At 40.5% G+C, this 18,532-nt stretch overlaps 1 protein-coding gene across 1 annotated transcript in view; it reads left to right on the top strand.

The window, feature by feature from the left end:
* Window positions 1–5,552: 5,552 nt before the first annotated feature.
* Window positions 5,553–18,532, top strand: part of THEMIS (thymocyte selection associated) — an 86,579-nt gene continuing 73,599 nt past the window's right edge. The window contains exon 1 of the mRNA XM_061623799.1: window positions 5,553–5,643. Within this exon, the coding sequence (XP_061479783.1) occupies window positions 5,553–5,643 (91 nt within the window). The remainder of the gene's footprint in view (window positions 5,644–18,532) is intronic.

The raw sequence follows: 18,532 nt of genomic DNA, 5'->3' as shown, positions 1-18,532 counted from the left end.
TGAGCATGGCGGTGACTGATATAGGTGTCTTTCCCCCTCCATATTCTGTCCCTACAGCAGCCTCTTGTGCAGAGTATAGGTTGCGCATCAGGACAATCAGATGCTGTGGCACCCCCATTGCTTTTAAAGCATTCCATAGTTTTTCATGATCTACACAGTGAATTTGGCTAATGAACACTTTATTCTGTCCTTAGAACTTTAGAAGTAGTGCTAAAATAATAATAAAAAACAAAAGGGAAAGAGAAAAAATGCTTTACATACATATTCAGCTTTATTACTAATTATATGTATAGATATAGATATAAATGGAATTTTGTCAAAAGTATTTTTGCCTGCATTTTATATCTCCTCCTTGGTTTTCCAAGCTTGGCATGGAATGCTCTAGTAGGTTAAACTGGCTGAGGCAGGGTTATTCAGTGAGGAAAAATTATGCAAATAGGATCTCTTTTAATTGTGCTATTGACCTGCTTACTTCCATTCTGACTGGGGAGATCTTGCAGGATAAGGAAGAGATGGGGGCACACTTCACATGGCACCACAGCTGAAGTTCACCCGTATAGGAGCATTATTTATTACAGAAAAGCGTTGTGTTAAGGAACAGCAGCTTTTTCAGCCGATATACCGGCATTTTGCACAACTGTCTTTCACAATGCTTGTCTTCGTCCCTCACCCATGCACACTGTTCCTCACTGTGTAGGAGCTCTAAGATCTCATCCCGTCGGCATGAAAGCCCTCTCCCTTTAGGATCTGACTTTTTAAATTGTTTTAGTTGAACTAAGGCAGGAGTATGTGTGGGAAATGCTGCTGCTACCTGCACCGATGCCATAATACCGGTACAACATTTATCAGGCAAAACAAAAACAAAAAAACCCCTTGCGACTAAAGAATGGGAACGCACTGCATGCTGGGATGCCTGTCACATGAGTGGCTGCAGCTAGCAATAAACTCCTGCAATCTTCCGGTTCCCAGCCTTGCTAACGGATTATTTCTGGTATCATTTATCACGGAAATTAGTGCTAAACTTCCACTACATTCCACTAGAATGCTGGAGCTAGCTTGTGTGTCGTGTGAAAGATCAAATATAATGCGCAAATTACCAGGTAAGAAATGGTCAGAATAACAGAATAAAGTGCAATGTGAAAGCGGCCAGAATTGAGAAGAGAGCATGCCACATGACAGAAACTCTTGCAGACTGAATGGGTGCTGTGGCATATATAGCAACCACTGCAGATTGTTGGACCAATGGCAAGAAGAGTTACTTTGGGGTAACAGCCCACTGGATCAACCCAACTACCTGAAATGTGAGGTCGGGGCCTTGGTTGCAAGCGTCTGAAGGGGCGCCATACATATGATGTCTTTGCAAAAGCACTGCATGATGTGCATGTGCAGTACAGGATTCACAACAGAGTTATGTGCACTACAACAGACAATGGCTCCAACTTTGTGAAAGCGTTCAAAGTTTTCCTGGCCAAAGATCCAGCAGAAGCTGCAGACACCAGTGCAAATGACGATGATTGTGATAACCAGGAGGAGAAGGCTGAGGTAGAGTTTGTGCCCATCAGTGAGATGAAAGTTAAAGAGGAAAGCACAAAAGCAGGACTACAGCTGAACGTCACGAAGACTAAAGTAATGACTACAGAAGATTTGTGTAACTTTACAGTTGACAATGAGGACAATGAACTTGTCAAGGATTATCAATACCTCGGCACAGTCATTAACCAAAATGGAGACAATAGTCAATAAATCAGAAGAAGGCTAGGACTGGGTAGGGCAGCTGTGAGAGAACTAGGGGAACTAGCTGGGGAAAACAGCAGGGAGTAGAAAAAGAGGAAGGCCAAACAAGATGGATTGATTCCATAAAGGAAGCCACAGTCCTGAACTTACAAGATCTGAGCAGGGTGGTTCATGACAGATGCTCTTGGAGGTCACTGATTCATAGGGTCGCCATAAGTCGTAATCGACTTGAAGGCACATAACAACAACAACAAACAGACAATGGCTCCAACTTTGTGAAAGCATTCAAAGTTTTCCTGGCCAAAGAACCAGCAGAAGCTGCAGACACTAGTGCAAATGACGATGACGGTGATAACCAGGAGGAGGAGGCTGAGGTGGAGTTTGTGCCCATCAGTGAGATCCTGGACACAGGACCTGAGGGAGAGGAAGATGCTGCAAACTCAGGAGAAGATTTTGTTTTACCACCACACCAGAGATGTGCTAGCCACACCCTCAACCTCGTAGCAACACAAGACATAGAGGCCATGCTTTCTATTGTTGTTGTTGTTGTTATGTGCCTCCAAGTCGACCACAACTTATGTTGACCCTATGAATCAGCGACCTCCAAGAGCATCTGTCATGAACCACCCTGTTCAGACCTTGTAAGTTCAGGTCTGTGGCTTCCTTTATGGAATCAATCCATCTCTTGTTTGGCCTTCCTCTTTTTCTTCTCCCTTCTGTTTTTCCCAGCATTATTATCTTTTCTAATGAATCATGTCTTCTCATGATGTGTCCAAAGTAGGATAACCTCAGTTTCATCATTTTAGCTTCTAGTGATAGTTCTGGTTTAATTTGTTCTAACATCCAATTATTTGTCTTTTTTGCAGTCCATGGTATCTGCAAAGAATGCAGCTTATCTACTTGATGATCTTCCTCTGCAAATCTGTTTATCCTTTTCATTCATGAACTAGTCCAGTCTGGAGACCCAAGGGTCCTCCGTTACATTGCAACAGTGCCCCATAGACCAATACCTCTATGTCTGAAAGATTTTTCTGAGACCTACTCTCTCTCTATATATATATCTTTCCTGACAGGCTATGTCTCTACTCTAGTCTGAAAACATGTCCTGTAATTCTACTAAATTACTTTCTGTATACATCAGTATACTGAAACATTTATTTAGAGCCTGTTTTCATTTTCAGTGGGAAAGGGGATAGGTTCTTGATAGATCATTAGTCTTCTTGTTCTGAGTACTATTCATGCCCTCTAACATTTTACAGACGAAAACAGGGACAAATGAAACCCTAATGGGCATGGGCCACAATTCCAAATACAAACCTGTCACAAGCAGAACCAAATAAAGTACCTTATGCAAGACTGCTCCTCAATAAATCAAACAGTGCACTAAGCAGCGTTCAGTTCAGTTGAGCATAGACTGCTATAGAAGGGTGGCATACAAATAAAGCATCATGACTATGATAGAGAAGTCACATACTTCTCTATCATAAAAGAAAATCCCATGCCTTTTGAACCTAGATGGAAATGCTTTTCTTTACTTCAACAACAGCAACCGGCTATGCACCTATTGTGAAGCAAAGTTTGTATACCACGTGTGACAGCCCTCTTAAAACCACAGATGAGGAAAAACAGGTCCACTCCCCTAGTTCAATTCTCCCCTTAGTGGAACTGGCTGTCCCACCTCACCTGCCTTTTCTTAACCCTTTTAAAGTTACTGACAGCCCATGAGGTGACTGCTCTAAAATAGGAGAGGTAAAACAAATGTGGAGAGTGTATGCCCCAATGTCTATTGATGTCTGTGATCAATCCTATATGGATTCCAATATTACTTGTAACTCATCACTCCTCCCACATTCAAGTCATCCAGGCAGTAATGTAAAGCAAAGAGAAAAACTTTTATTTTTAAACCAAGGACTTATTTGGACAAGCATGTATAGCTAACACATAAGCATAATGATTACACTGTTGCAGATTCAACCTTTCCCTGAACCCTAGCTTTCAATTTTTCCTCAGTTTTTTTTTAAAAAAACCTCCCTCCCTCTTGCTAAGCAAACAGTTGTCAAGAGACTACAGTCTCTGACAGGATAAGAGAGGCTGTATGCCAATGCAAGTTTACTCTCCAGGAGTAAGCCTCATTTAACAGAGCTCAGCTTACTTTTGAGTAAAGATGCTTAACTGGGGCAGGAGACATTGTGTGTGTGTTTTTAAATAAGCAAGGCTGAAAAATGAAAAAAAATATAGTAAATACTTATATCTCAGCTTTTGCCATAGAAAAGAAACAAAAACCGTTTGTATTGGTTTGAAGGAGGGAGAAGATTCTTCATCCTGTTACACAGTTGCTTAGCAGGAGGAAAAGGTTGGAGCATTTCCTTTTCCTCCAACATTAGGGGGATACAAACCTCTTCAGGACAAATTTAGAAAGAACCCCATTCTCCACTTGAAAAACATACCCTGCACCCCCCACCACCACATCAGTGGCGAGTCTGTCTCCTCCCTCTCCCCATAAGAAAAAAACTAGAAGGAAGGAGCGGGCAGCACTTGTTGATTAGGATGAGCATATGCTGTTTGGTCTAACCTAATGCATGTCCAGTGGACGGGCAGCAATTCATACTTTTCTCTGCACAGCTGTGAATCAGATGTGGGGGGTTTTCAACAGCCAATCCTGACAGTCCCAGGTGATTCTGGACTGTTACCCGAGGGTAAGAAATCAACAAACTGTACTGTTCACACACATGTCATATGTGCCGCACTATAAGGCTTACTTTAAAAAGGAAAAAGCAGTTACCAGAAGCTGCAGGAGGGGACTGTGTACTCAGGTTCTGCTTATGGGCTTCTTACGGGCATCTGGGTAGCCACTGTGAGAACAGGATGCTGGACTAGATGGGCCACTGGCCTGATCCAGTAAGCTTCATTTCAAACTACAGTTGGGAGATCGTATTTTTGAATAATCCCCCCTATGTCAAAGGTTGCCAATATGTTGCTCTCAAGATGTTGTTGGAGTAAAACTCCCATGAGCCCCAGTCAGCATGAGCAGTAGTCAAGCACCATCTTGGCTACTATGTTAAAACTTCCCTAAAAACAGAAAATGAGCACAGCAAGGAAAGGGCTGGACTAAAACCTTTATCCCAGCCTTTTCCAACCTAGTGCCTTCCAGAAGTTTTGGATTACAACTCTCATCAGCCCCAGCCAGCACACCCAGTATCAGCTATCCAGTGTGTAAATAAACATTCTTGCTACTTTTGACTAGTCACTGCAAGTTAAAGATGGCATCTTCCCTTTAAACTGGCTCCCTTCCTTGATACGGGTTCTTCAAAACAGCAGCAGGAAAACATGAGCCAGTTTCATTTTATCCATTTAAAGACAGTTTGTGGCTTCCTTAAAAAGAAAAACTGGTACTTTTTTATGTTCCAGAAGTTCAGTGTCTAACTATCAAAGGTTTAAGACAAGATCGTTTTGTGTGTGCATCGATGCAGGTGCATTAAGTAGCAAACCATATCCTAATTAAGAAGTTCCCTCAATCACCACTTCCTTTAGTATACACCAATATAAATTATATTTCCTGTAGCATAAATTGGCACAAGGTAGTACACACCCAGGTGCTTCTGTGCATTTCTCTTAGCTTCCTATGTCAGTCTTCCACCAATCCAAAGTGAAGTCAGAGGAAGTAGTCTTCACCATCAAAAGGCTCAAGCAGTTCTCCCTTTCAACAGAAAGCTTTCAGTTTTTGTATACTTGGCTTTTATGTGCAAGAAGAGGTAACGGAGACCCTCGTATCAGGCATTTCTGTTTAAACACTAATTTTCCCTGTTGCTGCACAGACCATGGCCTCCAGCTTGAAGGATTTCATCCATTCCATGGATCCAAACTCTCTTCCTCGGATTCTGCAAATCCAGTCTGGTTTTTATGATGAAGGTGAGGTTTGTTCTAGAAAATTCCTTCTGAGTATTGTAGTGACTATAGTTTTAGCTCTGTCTGTGGAAAGTATTTTAACATCCAGGAGCTGAGCACCGTGAGAGAATGGCAAGTCATTGTTAGCAGGTTCCGCTATAGCAGAAAGTAATAATGAGAACATAAAAGTTTTTATATATGAATATGCTTCAAATAAGGATCAAACAGAGTGCAGGATGGGCTTTTGACATAGACGCCCTCCATACATAAGCTATTAGGCAGAGCAATCCTAACTTAGGGGTGGGGAGGAGTGCAGATCTACTGGGGTGTCCCAAGCCCTCATGGCTCACCAATTTGGAGGAAAGGGGTGATTCTATCTACACTTTTGCAGGCACAACTGAAAGTAGGAGTAGACCTGCAGAGGGCCACATCAAATTGGTTAAGGGGAAGCAGTAATTCCACTTACACTTTTGTTGCTTCAACTGTGCCGATGCTTCCATGCACACCCTTTAAATAAGGGACCAGTTGGATGGGGAAAAGGCTGGAACCTCTTCGGTATTATAACATCTTCATCAGTTCACCATTGCTGTAATGGGTGTGGGTGTGACTTGGCTCTGACATGCCTTTTGGTTTTCTATATTTATCATAATGGTGAGAGCACCTGGAGAATGGTTGCTCTTCAACTATAATTATCCTTATCTGTGTAGCAGAGTAGAAACCTGGAGATAAATAGACTTAAAAGAGAAGAGTCTATGGATCCAGGAGTGCTTTCTGAATGGAACTGAATGATATACTGTATGACTTACTGGTAGTACACCAACATGCCCTGTTCCTTTCACGTGGTTGTATTTTAGTAAATACTCTTCATTCTTGACTATACCATTTTAGAGAATGCTCTACTTAGAATACCACAAAACCACATTAAATTAAAGAAAGGCCTCCAAAAATATATTTGTGATTTAATTTCTCACCCTTCTGTCTTATAGGAAGTCCACGTTTGCCTAAGTTACCACAAACACTGACCATACAATGTGGTAGTATGTTCAGTACAAGAGCAATAGTTCTGTTGAAGTTCAGCAGATGAACAATTGTCAGTCTTAACAAAGATATGATCTAGTTTTAAAATACAGGTTAAAGCTTAATAGTATATGTTGGGGTTTGTGTTGTCTTCTCATGTAGAGCACTGGACAGCAGCGCAAAATAAGGGGGGGGGGACAGCAAGAGCTTCCCAGTATAATCGCTTCCACAGATTCCATGCAACTAGGTAATTTTAATCCCTGGATTTAGTGAATTTACATGGGGGGAGCTGTTAACAACCATGTGTATTACTTTCAGTTGTGAAACACAGTTAAGGTTTTTTTTCCCCACTGCCTCCATTCCATTATTTACAATTGGGTGTGCAGGCTTTAAGCTTATCAGCTCTACTCTCTCTCTCTCTCTCTCTCTCTCTCTTTTTTTTACTAGAACCCTAAACTCTACTGAGCAGAACCAGGTGCAAAAACCACAGAGTTAGAATTAAGGAGCAAGGATGCCTCTGCACACATTCTGAGCCCAGGAATTTGTTTTCAATATCAGAACTGAGCTGAGCTCACAGTCATCTCTCTCTCTCTCTCTCTCTCTCTCGCACACACACAAATTACACTTGGTTAAAAAAGGTCATGTTGTTTTTACTGTTACACACTTGGGAGTCAGAAACCATTGCCAATCTACCCTGCAAATCACCAAGACATCTACTACTGGATCGTCATATATTTTTTGCCCACACATACATGGGCATATGGGATGATCCACTACCCATTGCTCTAGCCTGAGCTCCATTATATCTTTGTGGAAAATAGAGAGGAGGAAGAGGACGGTATTAAAAGAGCCTTCTCATAAATAATAACTTGTAAATACGATTAAAATAAATTGAAATTCCACTGGATATTCTCTCCTACAATATTTTAGTAAATACTGATGTTTAGTAAACTAAGCATGTAATATGCTCATTAATTTTGCAGACATTAGGATACAAGTCTGAATATCTCTTCTTTACATTGCAAAAAAATGTCTTTTTAAAATACCAATATAATTTTTTTATGGGCAAGTAAATTTAATCTTGTGCTGGCTTAATTTAACTAGTGGCAGAGGAGTTAAATGTGTAATCTTTCCCTAGAGAAATTTAGAGGTGCCCAGAGCCATTTATTTAAATAATTCCAATTACTTCTGCTCTGAACATGTAGAAGCAGGGTTTGTAAAAAGTGTCTCATTCTTAAATTGGGCCTTTCTAGATGGTCATCATGTGCTTTCACATGCATGAAAAAAGCAATGGTTTGCTCACAAAATCATAGATATCTCTAGACTTGCTAAGCAAAAGCAACAACTTTACGATGGTTTCATAGATGCATACACATGGACATAGTGCCAAACAAGAAAAAAACACATTGGCTGGTTAGCCATGTTTGAAAACCAGCCATTATCTAAATCTCAAATTTGCAGATCATTTGCAGATCATGATTTGATACTCTTAACTTCAGCATCAGGTGCTTGGGTACATGCTCATGCATGTATGAATCAGTGAGAAAACCTGATGACCTATGCAGTGGAGATGTGCTTCTCTATGGCACCCTTTTGACATTTTCATAGCAGTATCATTTTTTGTATTTGTTTACTGAGCCACTTCGCTCTCCACCTTCTTTCATTCACCAAGCTGCATACATACTGTGCCATTTTCCCACACCTTTCTAGGGCCATTCAGTTGTATACTACACATAAGCAAAGACAATACCGCATTTATGTTGTGAGCCACACTCAACACACTGTTGGTATGGAAGAATTATTCATAATCATAGTGGCAAAAAGAAAAAAAATCTGGGACACTTAATAGCAAAGGATTAGAAAACAGAGCCCCAGAGGACTAGAAACACTGCTATGTAACTAGTTAGCTGACTTGCCACATAGGCTGTATGCAGACCTATTTCTAATTTTCCTCTGAGTTTTTTTTATTGCTGGCTTTTAAGCCATTTCTTTGTGATTGCTTTTGATATGTGTTGATTTGATGTTAACTGCCATGATACCAGTATTGCGCACCTCCCCAATCTCTGAGCGGTGAGATCTCAGGGGTCCCTGTGCTCATCCAGGGTTTGGTTTCCTTTGGGAAGAAGGTCAGCGGAGACTGTGGTGTCTTTATGAAATATGGTTTATTTATTTACACACATTCCAACCTGAGCTTAGGATGGAAGGGTTCAAGGCATCAGCAGTCCAATATCCAGCTTTCCCATCAGTATTACAGGAGGCACCCCAAATGCCATGGTACAGAGAGCCAGTCTCGCTGCCTGCCTCCAGTTCCCAGCAATTCTTGCTCACGACTGAAAACACAAGCCTCTCCTAGCAGCCAGGAGGAGGGGGGAAGGCTCTCCTGAAGAGTTTCAATGACAAAAAGATCTTCCTGGCCCATTCACCAGTTGCTGGGCAACTGATAGACCCATTATCCTACCTGGCCACTCTATTAGTTTAACAAAAGAGACTCATCTGACCAGCAGAGCGAGTTCCTCATTCCAAGACACAGGATTCCAAATCAGAGGTTGGAAGGGGATCCACAGGGATCATTCATTCCAACCCCAAACTCATAACAATATTATTATTATTTTCTGAAAAGCAGAATACAAAAGCAGAAATAAATAAAATAAAATGTTTGTACAGCAGCATGAGGACTTTAAAGGGTTTCTGGGCTGAAAAAAATCTATCTAGCAACCAGTAAAAAAAAATCCAATTGCTTTCCCCAATCAGTTTCCAATTGCTGGGTTGACGTGGAAACCAATTAAAAAGTATCCCCTTGGTTGTCTGTCAGGAAGGAAAAATCTAAAGGGAAGCTGGGAACACAACTAGAAGATGGTTCTTCAAAGAATTAAGACCCATTTTTTCTTCACAGTCCTTCCACAAACTGTTAAAGCTGTAGTATGGACAAGTTTGTTATTCATGTGGAATCTGAAAATGAGATGGCCCAACGTCAAAAGCAAAGCTCAAGAGCTTTGCTTATTTATTTTTACATTTATATAATACCTTTCTTCCAAGAAGCTCAAGGTGTGCACATGATTTTTCTCTTCCCCATTGTCCCTCACAACAACACTGTGAGGCAGTTTAGTCTAAGAGACAGTTATTGGCCCAAGGTCACCCAGTGAGCTTCATGGCTGAGTGCAGATTTGAACCCTAGTCTTCAGGTCCTAGTCCAGTACTCTAACCACTACAACACGTTGGCTCTCTGAATAGTTTAGTTTGTGAAGAATCAGAACACAGGAATAGCATACAGGTGAGAGTGGACTGTAACTATAGTGAAAACAAAACTTTTAAGTTTAATATTCCTGGTAATCTCTCAAAAAAGGGTGAGAGATTAAACTTCACTTATACCTGAAGAACAGCTAGAGCTGCAGTTTCTGGCTAGAAATAGTTGCAGAACGAGAATAGTACTCCTCATCAGCTGGTGCAGGTTTCTGCATCGTTGTGATGCATTTCTGCTATGTTTGTCAAAATGTCCAGCCAAATAGGTCAAAGCAAGAAGTCTTGTCTTTAAGAGGTTTTAAGGACTGGAAGAAATCATTTGGAAGAAATCAAGTTCACAAACATGGTACATCTAAAGTCCATATTTCAGCAATGTCTATGTGGCATGAAAAAGAAAGATGCTTCTCAACTTCAACCTCTGTGGTCCCATCCACGCTATATGTTTAAAGTACTTGGTTTCCTCCAAAGAATCCTGTAAACTGTAGTTGATCCTTCAAAGGGCTACAAACTACAGTTTCCAGGATTCTTTGGGGGAAGCCATGTGCTTCAAAAGTATGGTGTGTATGACTTGTGTCCATTTTTAGTGAATACTATAATTTTGTTAACTCGATGACTTTTATGTAGCCCTTTATGTAAGTTTATACTACCTCTGTATGAAAGGAATGAGAGGAAAGGCCACTGCCTTTCCCTTCCCACATGCTTCTCATCCTCCTCTGCCAGTGTGAGGGGCTAAACAATTGGCCAGTGCTGTGGACCACCAAAAACTAAAATAGAAGAAAGCCCCATTTAGAAATGTGGCTTCCTAACTAACATGGAAAACTGGCTATAGGGATGGATGCTGATGTCAAGTTGACAGTGGTGACTAGTGCCCATTGGGACTGGTAGGACAAAAGGCAGGGAGACCAGGAACAGGTGGAGCCAGAACCAATGACGGGTAGACCGACCCCTTGACTGGTTGTGAATAAGATGGCAGGCAGTTTGGGGCTGGCCAGAGGTTGGTGGGGCAATGCTCCATTCACCCTAATGGACCAGCCTCCACTGCATATTGAGTATGATGATGTGAATATCGGTTACTGATATGCTGTCAGCTTGCAAGTCTTCAAACAGCAGTGGGGTGTTGGATTTTAGCATTTCATAGACCCTCAACAATATGTCTGATACTGGAAAAATAGTGCTCATTTCATATTGTCCATTGGTAACCACTGATATATATTTGCCCATTGTGCACACAGCTTCCTATCAGGACCTAAAAATACTTCTGCTACCATTATGAATCTTGCATAGACTCATATACATGAAACATACAAATGGGTATTAATAACAAGTGAATTGTGTAATGTCTCGCCAGTTTCGAACAGGTCAATGAGTGACAGAATACTGATGAGGATTTTAACCTTTTGTTTTGTCCTTGTACAATGATATTATTTCCAGCAAAATGTATTTAATAGTTACATATTATGTCCTGTCTGTCATTTGTTGCACTCAGGATAGCTTACAGCATTTTCAAAAAAACAAAAATTAAACAATCAACAACAAAAAGAAAAAGAGGCAGGTATAAGGAGGTAAAACTAAGGAGCAGCCACAAAAGACCTCTGGGGACAGAACGATAATTAGAAATATTGTTCAGGTTAATGCTGTCCACATTGCAGACAAATATCAGACTCCAGAATATTGGAATTAAGACCCATAGGTACAAGAATAAAATATGTGTTTATTAAAATATATTCAGCTAATGTAAAGATTAGAATTGTTCTAGTTTCAGCTTAGTGCAAAAAACATAAAATACAAAGAAGTAACTGGTTTGTGGAGAGAGTTTAAAAGTTGCCTGTTTCTGGTTATTTAAAATATTTTGCTTTTTTTAAAATATAAGCCGTTCTGAAATTAATTTTTAAAAGTTCATATTATGTCATTAATATTTTCTTAAGGGCTGGAGTCATAAAAGCAGGCTGCACAGTTCATTGAATTAAATTATTACTTGTACATGTGTCAAATAAATTTTCCAGAAGAAATAAATAAACTGCAGATGATTATTGAGTTTGTTGCTTAGTTCAGTAAATAGGAAAAAAAATGTAAAATATAATTTATCAGCAGAGCTTCAGTCCTATGGTAGCAAAGATTGCATGGATCCAAGAATGTATTGCTTTAAGAAAGGTGTTATTCCACAACTAACAATTGAAAATCCCCACAAAAGGTCATAATTCTTTCCAACATTCTCCTCTTCCCTTTTATCTCTTCTCTCCCATACTTCCTAACTCCAAAATGACTATTTGTTTCTCTGACTCCTATAATCTTCTCCCTTGACCCCACTCCTATTCATATCTTGGTTTCCATCTGCCTCGCAACCATCTGAAACATCTATATCCACATCATCCATTTAATGCACATTGCTGTGCTCAAAGAATCCTGGGAACTATAATTTGTTAAGGGTGCTAAGAATTGTAGCACTGTGGGGAAAAACTACAGTTATTATAATTATTTGGGGGAAGCCATGTGTTTTAAATACGTTTTAAATGTATGATTTGTGTGCTTTCTACTTCACTTCAGATTTTAAGCACATTCTTCCCTGACATTAAAAAATGTGATTGCTCTGTAACAAAGCTACATTAAAGGTATTTTGTGGATCCCTGGTAGCTAAATCAGCATTCGATGGCCACTGAGCATGCTCAATCCCAGGGCCAGCGTCAGAGTTCAGCAGGCCCTCAAAGGCAGCAGTGGTGATGCTGTGGAAGCACTACCATCGCTGCAGTGGGCTTAAACAGGCCCAGCTGTGCCAGCACATTAGAGCACTTTGTGCAGATGCCTGCAATCACCCAAGATGGCAAGCATGCACACAGCACACTGATGCAGCCCCACCTATTTAAGCCCCCAGTGGTGGCAGTGGTGCTAGTGTGATACGGGAAGTGGTGTGGCCAGCCCATGCCAGCGGTGGTGGGGTTACTGCCTGGAAGGTGGCTCCAACTCCGTGACTGAGTCATGAGGTGCATGCTCTGTGACCCAGTGCTGGCATGGATGGTGGAGGGGGAGCTACACTCACCCAACCCCAGCAGCAGGGCCCCTCTCAGCTGCAGGGGCCCTCAGCCAGTGCCCAGCCTGGCTGCCCACTAGCACCAGGCCTGCTCACTCCTCTTTTAAAAAGCCATTTAGGGTTTGGTTTTCCACAAGATTTTTTGTACCAGGCGAAGAGAGAAAGAAATTGGTGCAGAGCGGATGATGGGTACATCTAGTCCAGCATCCTTTTTCTCACAATGACCAATCAATGCCTGCAAAAAGCTTACAAGAAGGGCATGAAGTCAATAGCTTTTCTATGTTGTTGTCTACCAGTAACTAATATTTTGTAGTATTCTTCCCCTGAACATGGAAGTTTCATATAATCATCATACCTAAGAGAGAATGATGCACTTATAGCAGTGGCTTCTTGGCAGAATTTGAAATACAGGTTCTTACTTATAAAGCCCTAACTCAGCCTTTGCCAATGTTGAGCCCTCCAGCTGTTTTGGACTACAACTACATCAGCCCCAGTCAGCACATGGAGTTGTAGTCCAAAACATTTGGATGGCACAAGGTCAGCTAAGGCTGCCCTTAATGGTCTAGGACAAGGATATCTGAAGGATTGCCTTCTTCCATACAAGCTGTCATAGAATCATACAGTTGGAAGGGGCCTATAAGGCCATCGAGTCCAACCCCCTGGTCAACGTAGGAATCCAAATTAAAGCATACCCGACAGGTGGCTGTCCAGCTGCCTCTTCAATGCCTCCAGTGTTGGAGAGCCCACCATCTCCCTAGGTCATTGGTTATATTGTTGTACTGCTCTAACAGTTAGGAGGTTTTTCCTGATATCCAGCAGAAATCTAGCTTCCTGTAATTTGATTCTGCACTCTGGGACAATCGAAGAGATCCTGGCCCTCCTTTGTGTGGCAATCTTTCAAGTACTTGGAAGAGTGCTATCATGTCTCCCTTCAATCTTCTCTTCTCAAGGCTAAACGTGCCCAGTTCTTTCAGTCTCTTCTCATAGGGCTTTGTTTCCAGTCCCCTAATCATCCTCGTTGCCCTCTGAATCTGTTGCAGTTTGTCTGCATCCTCCTTAAAGTGGGGTGTTCAGAACTGGACGCAGTACTCAAGATGAGGCCTAACCAGTGTCGAATAGAGGGGAACCAATACTTCACGTGATTTGGAAACTATACTTTTGTTAATGCAGCCTAATATAGCATTTGCCTTTTTTGCAGCCACATTGCACTGTGGGCTCATATTCAACTTGTGATCAACAACAATCCCAAGATCCTTCTTGCATGTAATATTGCTGAGCCAAGTATTCCCCATCTTATAACTGTGCATTTGGTTTCTTTTTCCTAGGCATAAAACATTGCACTTATCCCCGTTAAATTGCATTCAGTTGTTTCCAGCCCAGTGCTCCAGCCTATCAAGATCCATTTTAATTTTGTTTCTGTCTTCCAAGGTATTAGCTATCCTTCTCAAATTTGTATTATCTGCATATTTGATAAGCATTCCCTGCACCTCCTCATCCAAGTCATTAACAAAAATGTTGAAGAGCACTGGACCCAGGACTGATCCCTGTGGTACCCCACTCGTTACCTCTCTCCAGTTTGAGAAAGAACCATTGATAAGCACTCTGTGCCAAACTCTTGTTAGCTCTCCCTGTTTACTCGCTCTCTGAGAGCTGGCTCGCTTGTATCTCCTCTGGACCAGCTGACATAGTTCCCTCTGCTCTGCTCAGTTAGGAGTCCATTGACTGCACTCAAGATCAGAGATTCTGTATCTCACTATTGTCAGAAGGAGAAATGGTTGGGATGCAAGACAGGATCTTTTCTACTGCGGCACCAAAATTGTGAATGCCCTCCCTAGAGAGATCTGATTGTTCCTCTCTCTTTTAACTAAGGCTAAGACATTTTTTGTTTGTTTGGCTTTTTAGTGTGGGTTAAAGTTCTGTCTCCCTGTTTTTATGCTGACTTCAGGATCTTAATTTTGTTGTGTAAAATTGATTACAGTAATTTGGTCTTTTTTAAATTGTATTTTGGACTTTTTATTGTGTTTTATGTATTTTATGTTTTTTGTAAACCATTTCAAGTTTATTTTATAAAGAAAAGTGAGGTATAATTTCAAACACATATTTTTATAAATATTTATTTATATAAATTAAATTTTCTAGTTCCCTTTTAAAGCCACTGTCCATTTCCACATCCTATAGCAACTTACTCCATAAATCATATGCATTATTACTGTACATTATTGTTTTAGACAGGATCAGAGTAGGCCCCTTGGCTTTGAAATCTACTAGCTGCTATGTGCTTTCCCAGTTTTGATAAGAAGCATTAAAGCAACGGGACCTCCCTGTATATATGCTATGGGAGCGCGCGCGCACAGGCATACAATAGCAAACTCATATGTCTAGGCAAACCAGTTCTGTGCTCAGAAATACTGAATAATATGTCCAATATAACATATGCAAATCTAATAAATTTTCTTTTTTCTTACTTTGCATAATTTAATTTGCAATGTTTACTAATTTATGTAATATAGTATGCTTCTTCTAGTCATGCTTCTTTTTCCTTTTCTTTCTTTTTATTTTGAGATTGACCAAGCATTGCTCACTCTCTTTCATACATACCTTTGTGATCATGAGGACAAGAAACTTCCATTTAGAAAAAGAAAAGGAAAGAAAGGTAGCTCAGAAGCTGAGGAAGTTGCGTTCTGTACTAAATACCACTACCACATTCTGTATTCCTACAGAATCATGATTTATGCAGAGCCCTGACTTGGGAGCACCACCTTAGTTCTTCTTAATAGACTACTAATCTTATGTTGGGGGTAGCCGACGTGGTGCCCTCCAGATGTTGTGGGACTACATGTCCCATCATCCATGACTATTGGCCATGCTGGCTGGAGCTGATGAGAGTTGGAGTTCAGCAACCCTGGCTACCCTGGGCTTATGTAGTTCAGAACCAGCTTGTCCAAGTTATTTATTTATTTGTGGCAGTTATATACAGCTTAATATTTTGCATTTCTAAGTAGTGTACATAAAATAAAACCATACAGAAAAAGAAAGAATAAAACAATACAATAATCATAAAATCAAACACTAGCTTAAAATGTCTGCTGGAACAAAAAAGTCTAATTCATGTGCCTCAAGTTCAACAAAGTGGTTGCTTGTCTAATCTCAGTTGGGAGGGAGTTCCATAGGCTTGGGCCCACTACACCAAAGGAATGGCTTGCTAAGATTTAACATTAAAATGGACCTGACCTCGTGTTTCTCAGTTAATAATATGTATAAAAGAAAATGAAATGTGATATGCAAGTGAGGAGTAGATGTACTATGGGAGAGATGGCAGCAGTACTTTACACAATGGTCAGTTTCCGTAGAAACCAGCCTGAAAAAGCTGCTTATAAAAATTAGCCCAGTCAGACCTGTCCAGACCCATAATATAGGACCTATCTTAATAAAAGGGACATGATGGCAAGTAGCAATTAATGCACCTATACTTTACAGTAGGATTATATTAAAATTAGCTAACTCTGAGAAGTAAGCCAAATAAAATAGTTTTTAAAAAATAATAATTCTGAGGTGTCAATTTACTCTTTCCTGTAAAGTTGTTGCAGCTCACATCAAAGTTCTGTTGCTGCATGCAAAGTTCAAACCTGCCACATAAATGAGAAACAGCAGAAAGTGTCATAAAACCATCAGGGGAGAATTAAATAAAAAAACAGCAGAAATAATTTTTAAAGGATTCGCCCAGGATAGAAGTAGCTTAAAGCTGTTGACATTTAAAGGTTTACTTTTGCAGGGGGAGGGATAAATCTGTGTCCCTTGCTTTTCTATTAGGCAGACAGGTATGTGTAAAACCTGGTTGTTCTGAACCAAAGTGGTCAGCTAACTACATACAGTACCAGCTTTCACAATGGGAGCTCCCTCTGGGTATGTTCATGCACAAGTGTCTGAAAGTCCAGGTCCAGATAACATGCCTTGACCTATTCTGTTCACTTACTGGGAAGCTGCCCTCATGTACATTACAATGATATACATGCAATTGAACACAGTGGACTCACTTTTGAATAACCATACATAGGGTTGCCCTCTAAGTTGGCCATGATCTGAAATATGTACCAGCTCAGATCAAGCTATTCCATTGACTTGTCTTAGTGTAAAGAGAGAGAAAATCCTAGGAGGGCATGAAGGTCATAAATGGGACTGGAGGAATGGCAAGGATCATGCTGCAGAAACACAAGTAGCAAGTGGTAGTATTGCAAAGCAAAGTATCCAAGAGCTTGGATTCATGAAGCCCGTTAAGCATGTTTATGTAGGTGACAAGGTTTCTTAGATTTCTGTTTTTGTCTAAAGGGCTACAGTCTTTGGGCTGGTGGAACAATTTTAAGCTGCACTGCAACCGCCTACTCTGGTAGCATCTCTCTACTGGAAATTTAGGGAAGGACAGTTGCAGCTGTAGCACTGCAGAGGCGAACACTTTATTATGGGATGAAGACCTCTTTGCAGGACTTATGAGCACCAGTGAAAGGCATCTGAGGAGAGAAAACAAAGCAGACCCAGCATTAAGACCACTTTCCCCCCCTCCAAGTTGTATAATGTAAATGTACTGCCTTCATGTCGATTCTGACTTATGGCGACCCTATGAATAGAGTTTTCATGAGGCTGAGAGGCAGTGACTGGCCCATGGCTGTGTGGGGATTCGAACCATGGTTTCCCAGGTTGTAGTCCAACACCTTAACCACTATGCCACATATAGCAGTGCATATTTACAAATGGCACTATACTTCAAGGACATTTGGTCTTGAGCATCCAGATTAATTCTTTGGGTCCTAAAATAGACTTTGTTACTAAATGTTTAACCAAGTCAGAGCAAAAACACAATTCAAGCAAAACTCTTCACTACAATCCAGTAAAGAGTTCAGCATACTTAAACCAAGTGGGTTAATGTGTTTAAGGATATCTGACTTTATGTTTTGAGTTTAAGGAGTTCAAGTATGCCTAACATTATGTAGCCATAAACTGGATGGTAACTCGAGTTTTTGCACTCTAGTTTTGAGGTGTAGTATTACTTATGGGTAGAATGTATAGGATTACCGGCTAAGTCACATTGAATTCAGTGGAACTTATTTCTGACTCATCATTTGTTAGAGGGCTGTTTAAAAAATAAAAATAATCCATAGCTTTATTAAAAAGCTCTGTTGCAAAAATAGTTTTTCTCAAATTAAAAAGAGTGTTAAGCCATTAAAACCTACTTTTTTAACTTATTCTTTATATTGACCTTAAACATTTGGTCATAATGCAGTGATGGGAAGCACAACTTGTTTCCTCGCATGTATACAAACTATCTAAAATTTACAGTGTTATCTTTAAGGTAAAGTAAAATCTTATTGGAATACTTAATAACGGGAGGGGGTGTCATAAAAAGACATCATAGCAAGATTTCCTACCCCCACCCCACACCTATTTAACACTTTTAGAAGAATGAGACAGGAAAGCTATTGAATCAATTGTTTGGTTGCTTTGATGTGATCACAGCGGCGGCTAATATGGATTTGTAAAAATCAGGGAAGAGCTTATAAAGGGATATAAATGTAGTTCTTATTGAACAAAGTAGCAATCTCAAAAAGGTGGATTCAAAGGCATCTAGTTTTTTAATTC

The sequence above is a fragment of the Rhineura floridana genome, chromosome 4 (assembly GCF_030035675.1).
Source record: "Rhineura floridana isolate rRhiFlo1 chromosome 4, rRhiFlo1.hap2, whole genome shotgun sequence".
In the NCBI taxonomy this organism is placed as follows: domain Eukaryota; kingdom Metazoa; phylum Chordata; class Lepidosauria; order Squamata; family Rhineuridae; genus Rhineura; species Rhineura floridana.
This window is presented reverse-complemented; position numbering and strand designations above follow the sequence as displayed.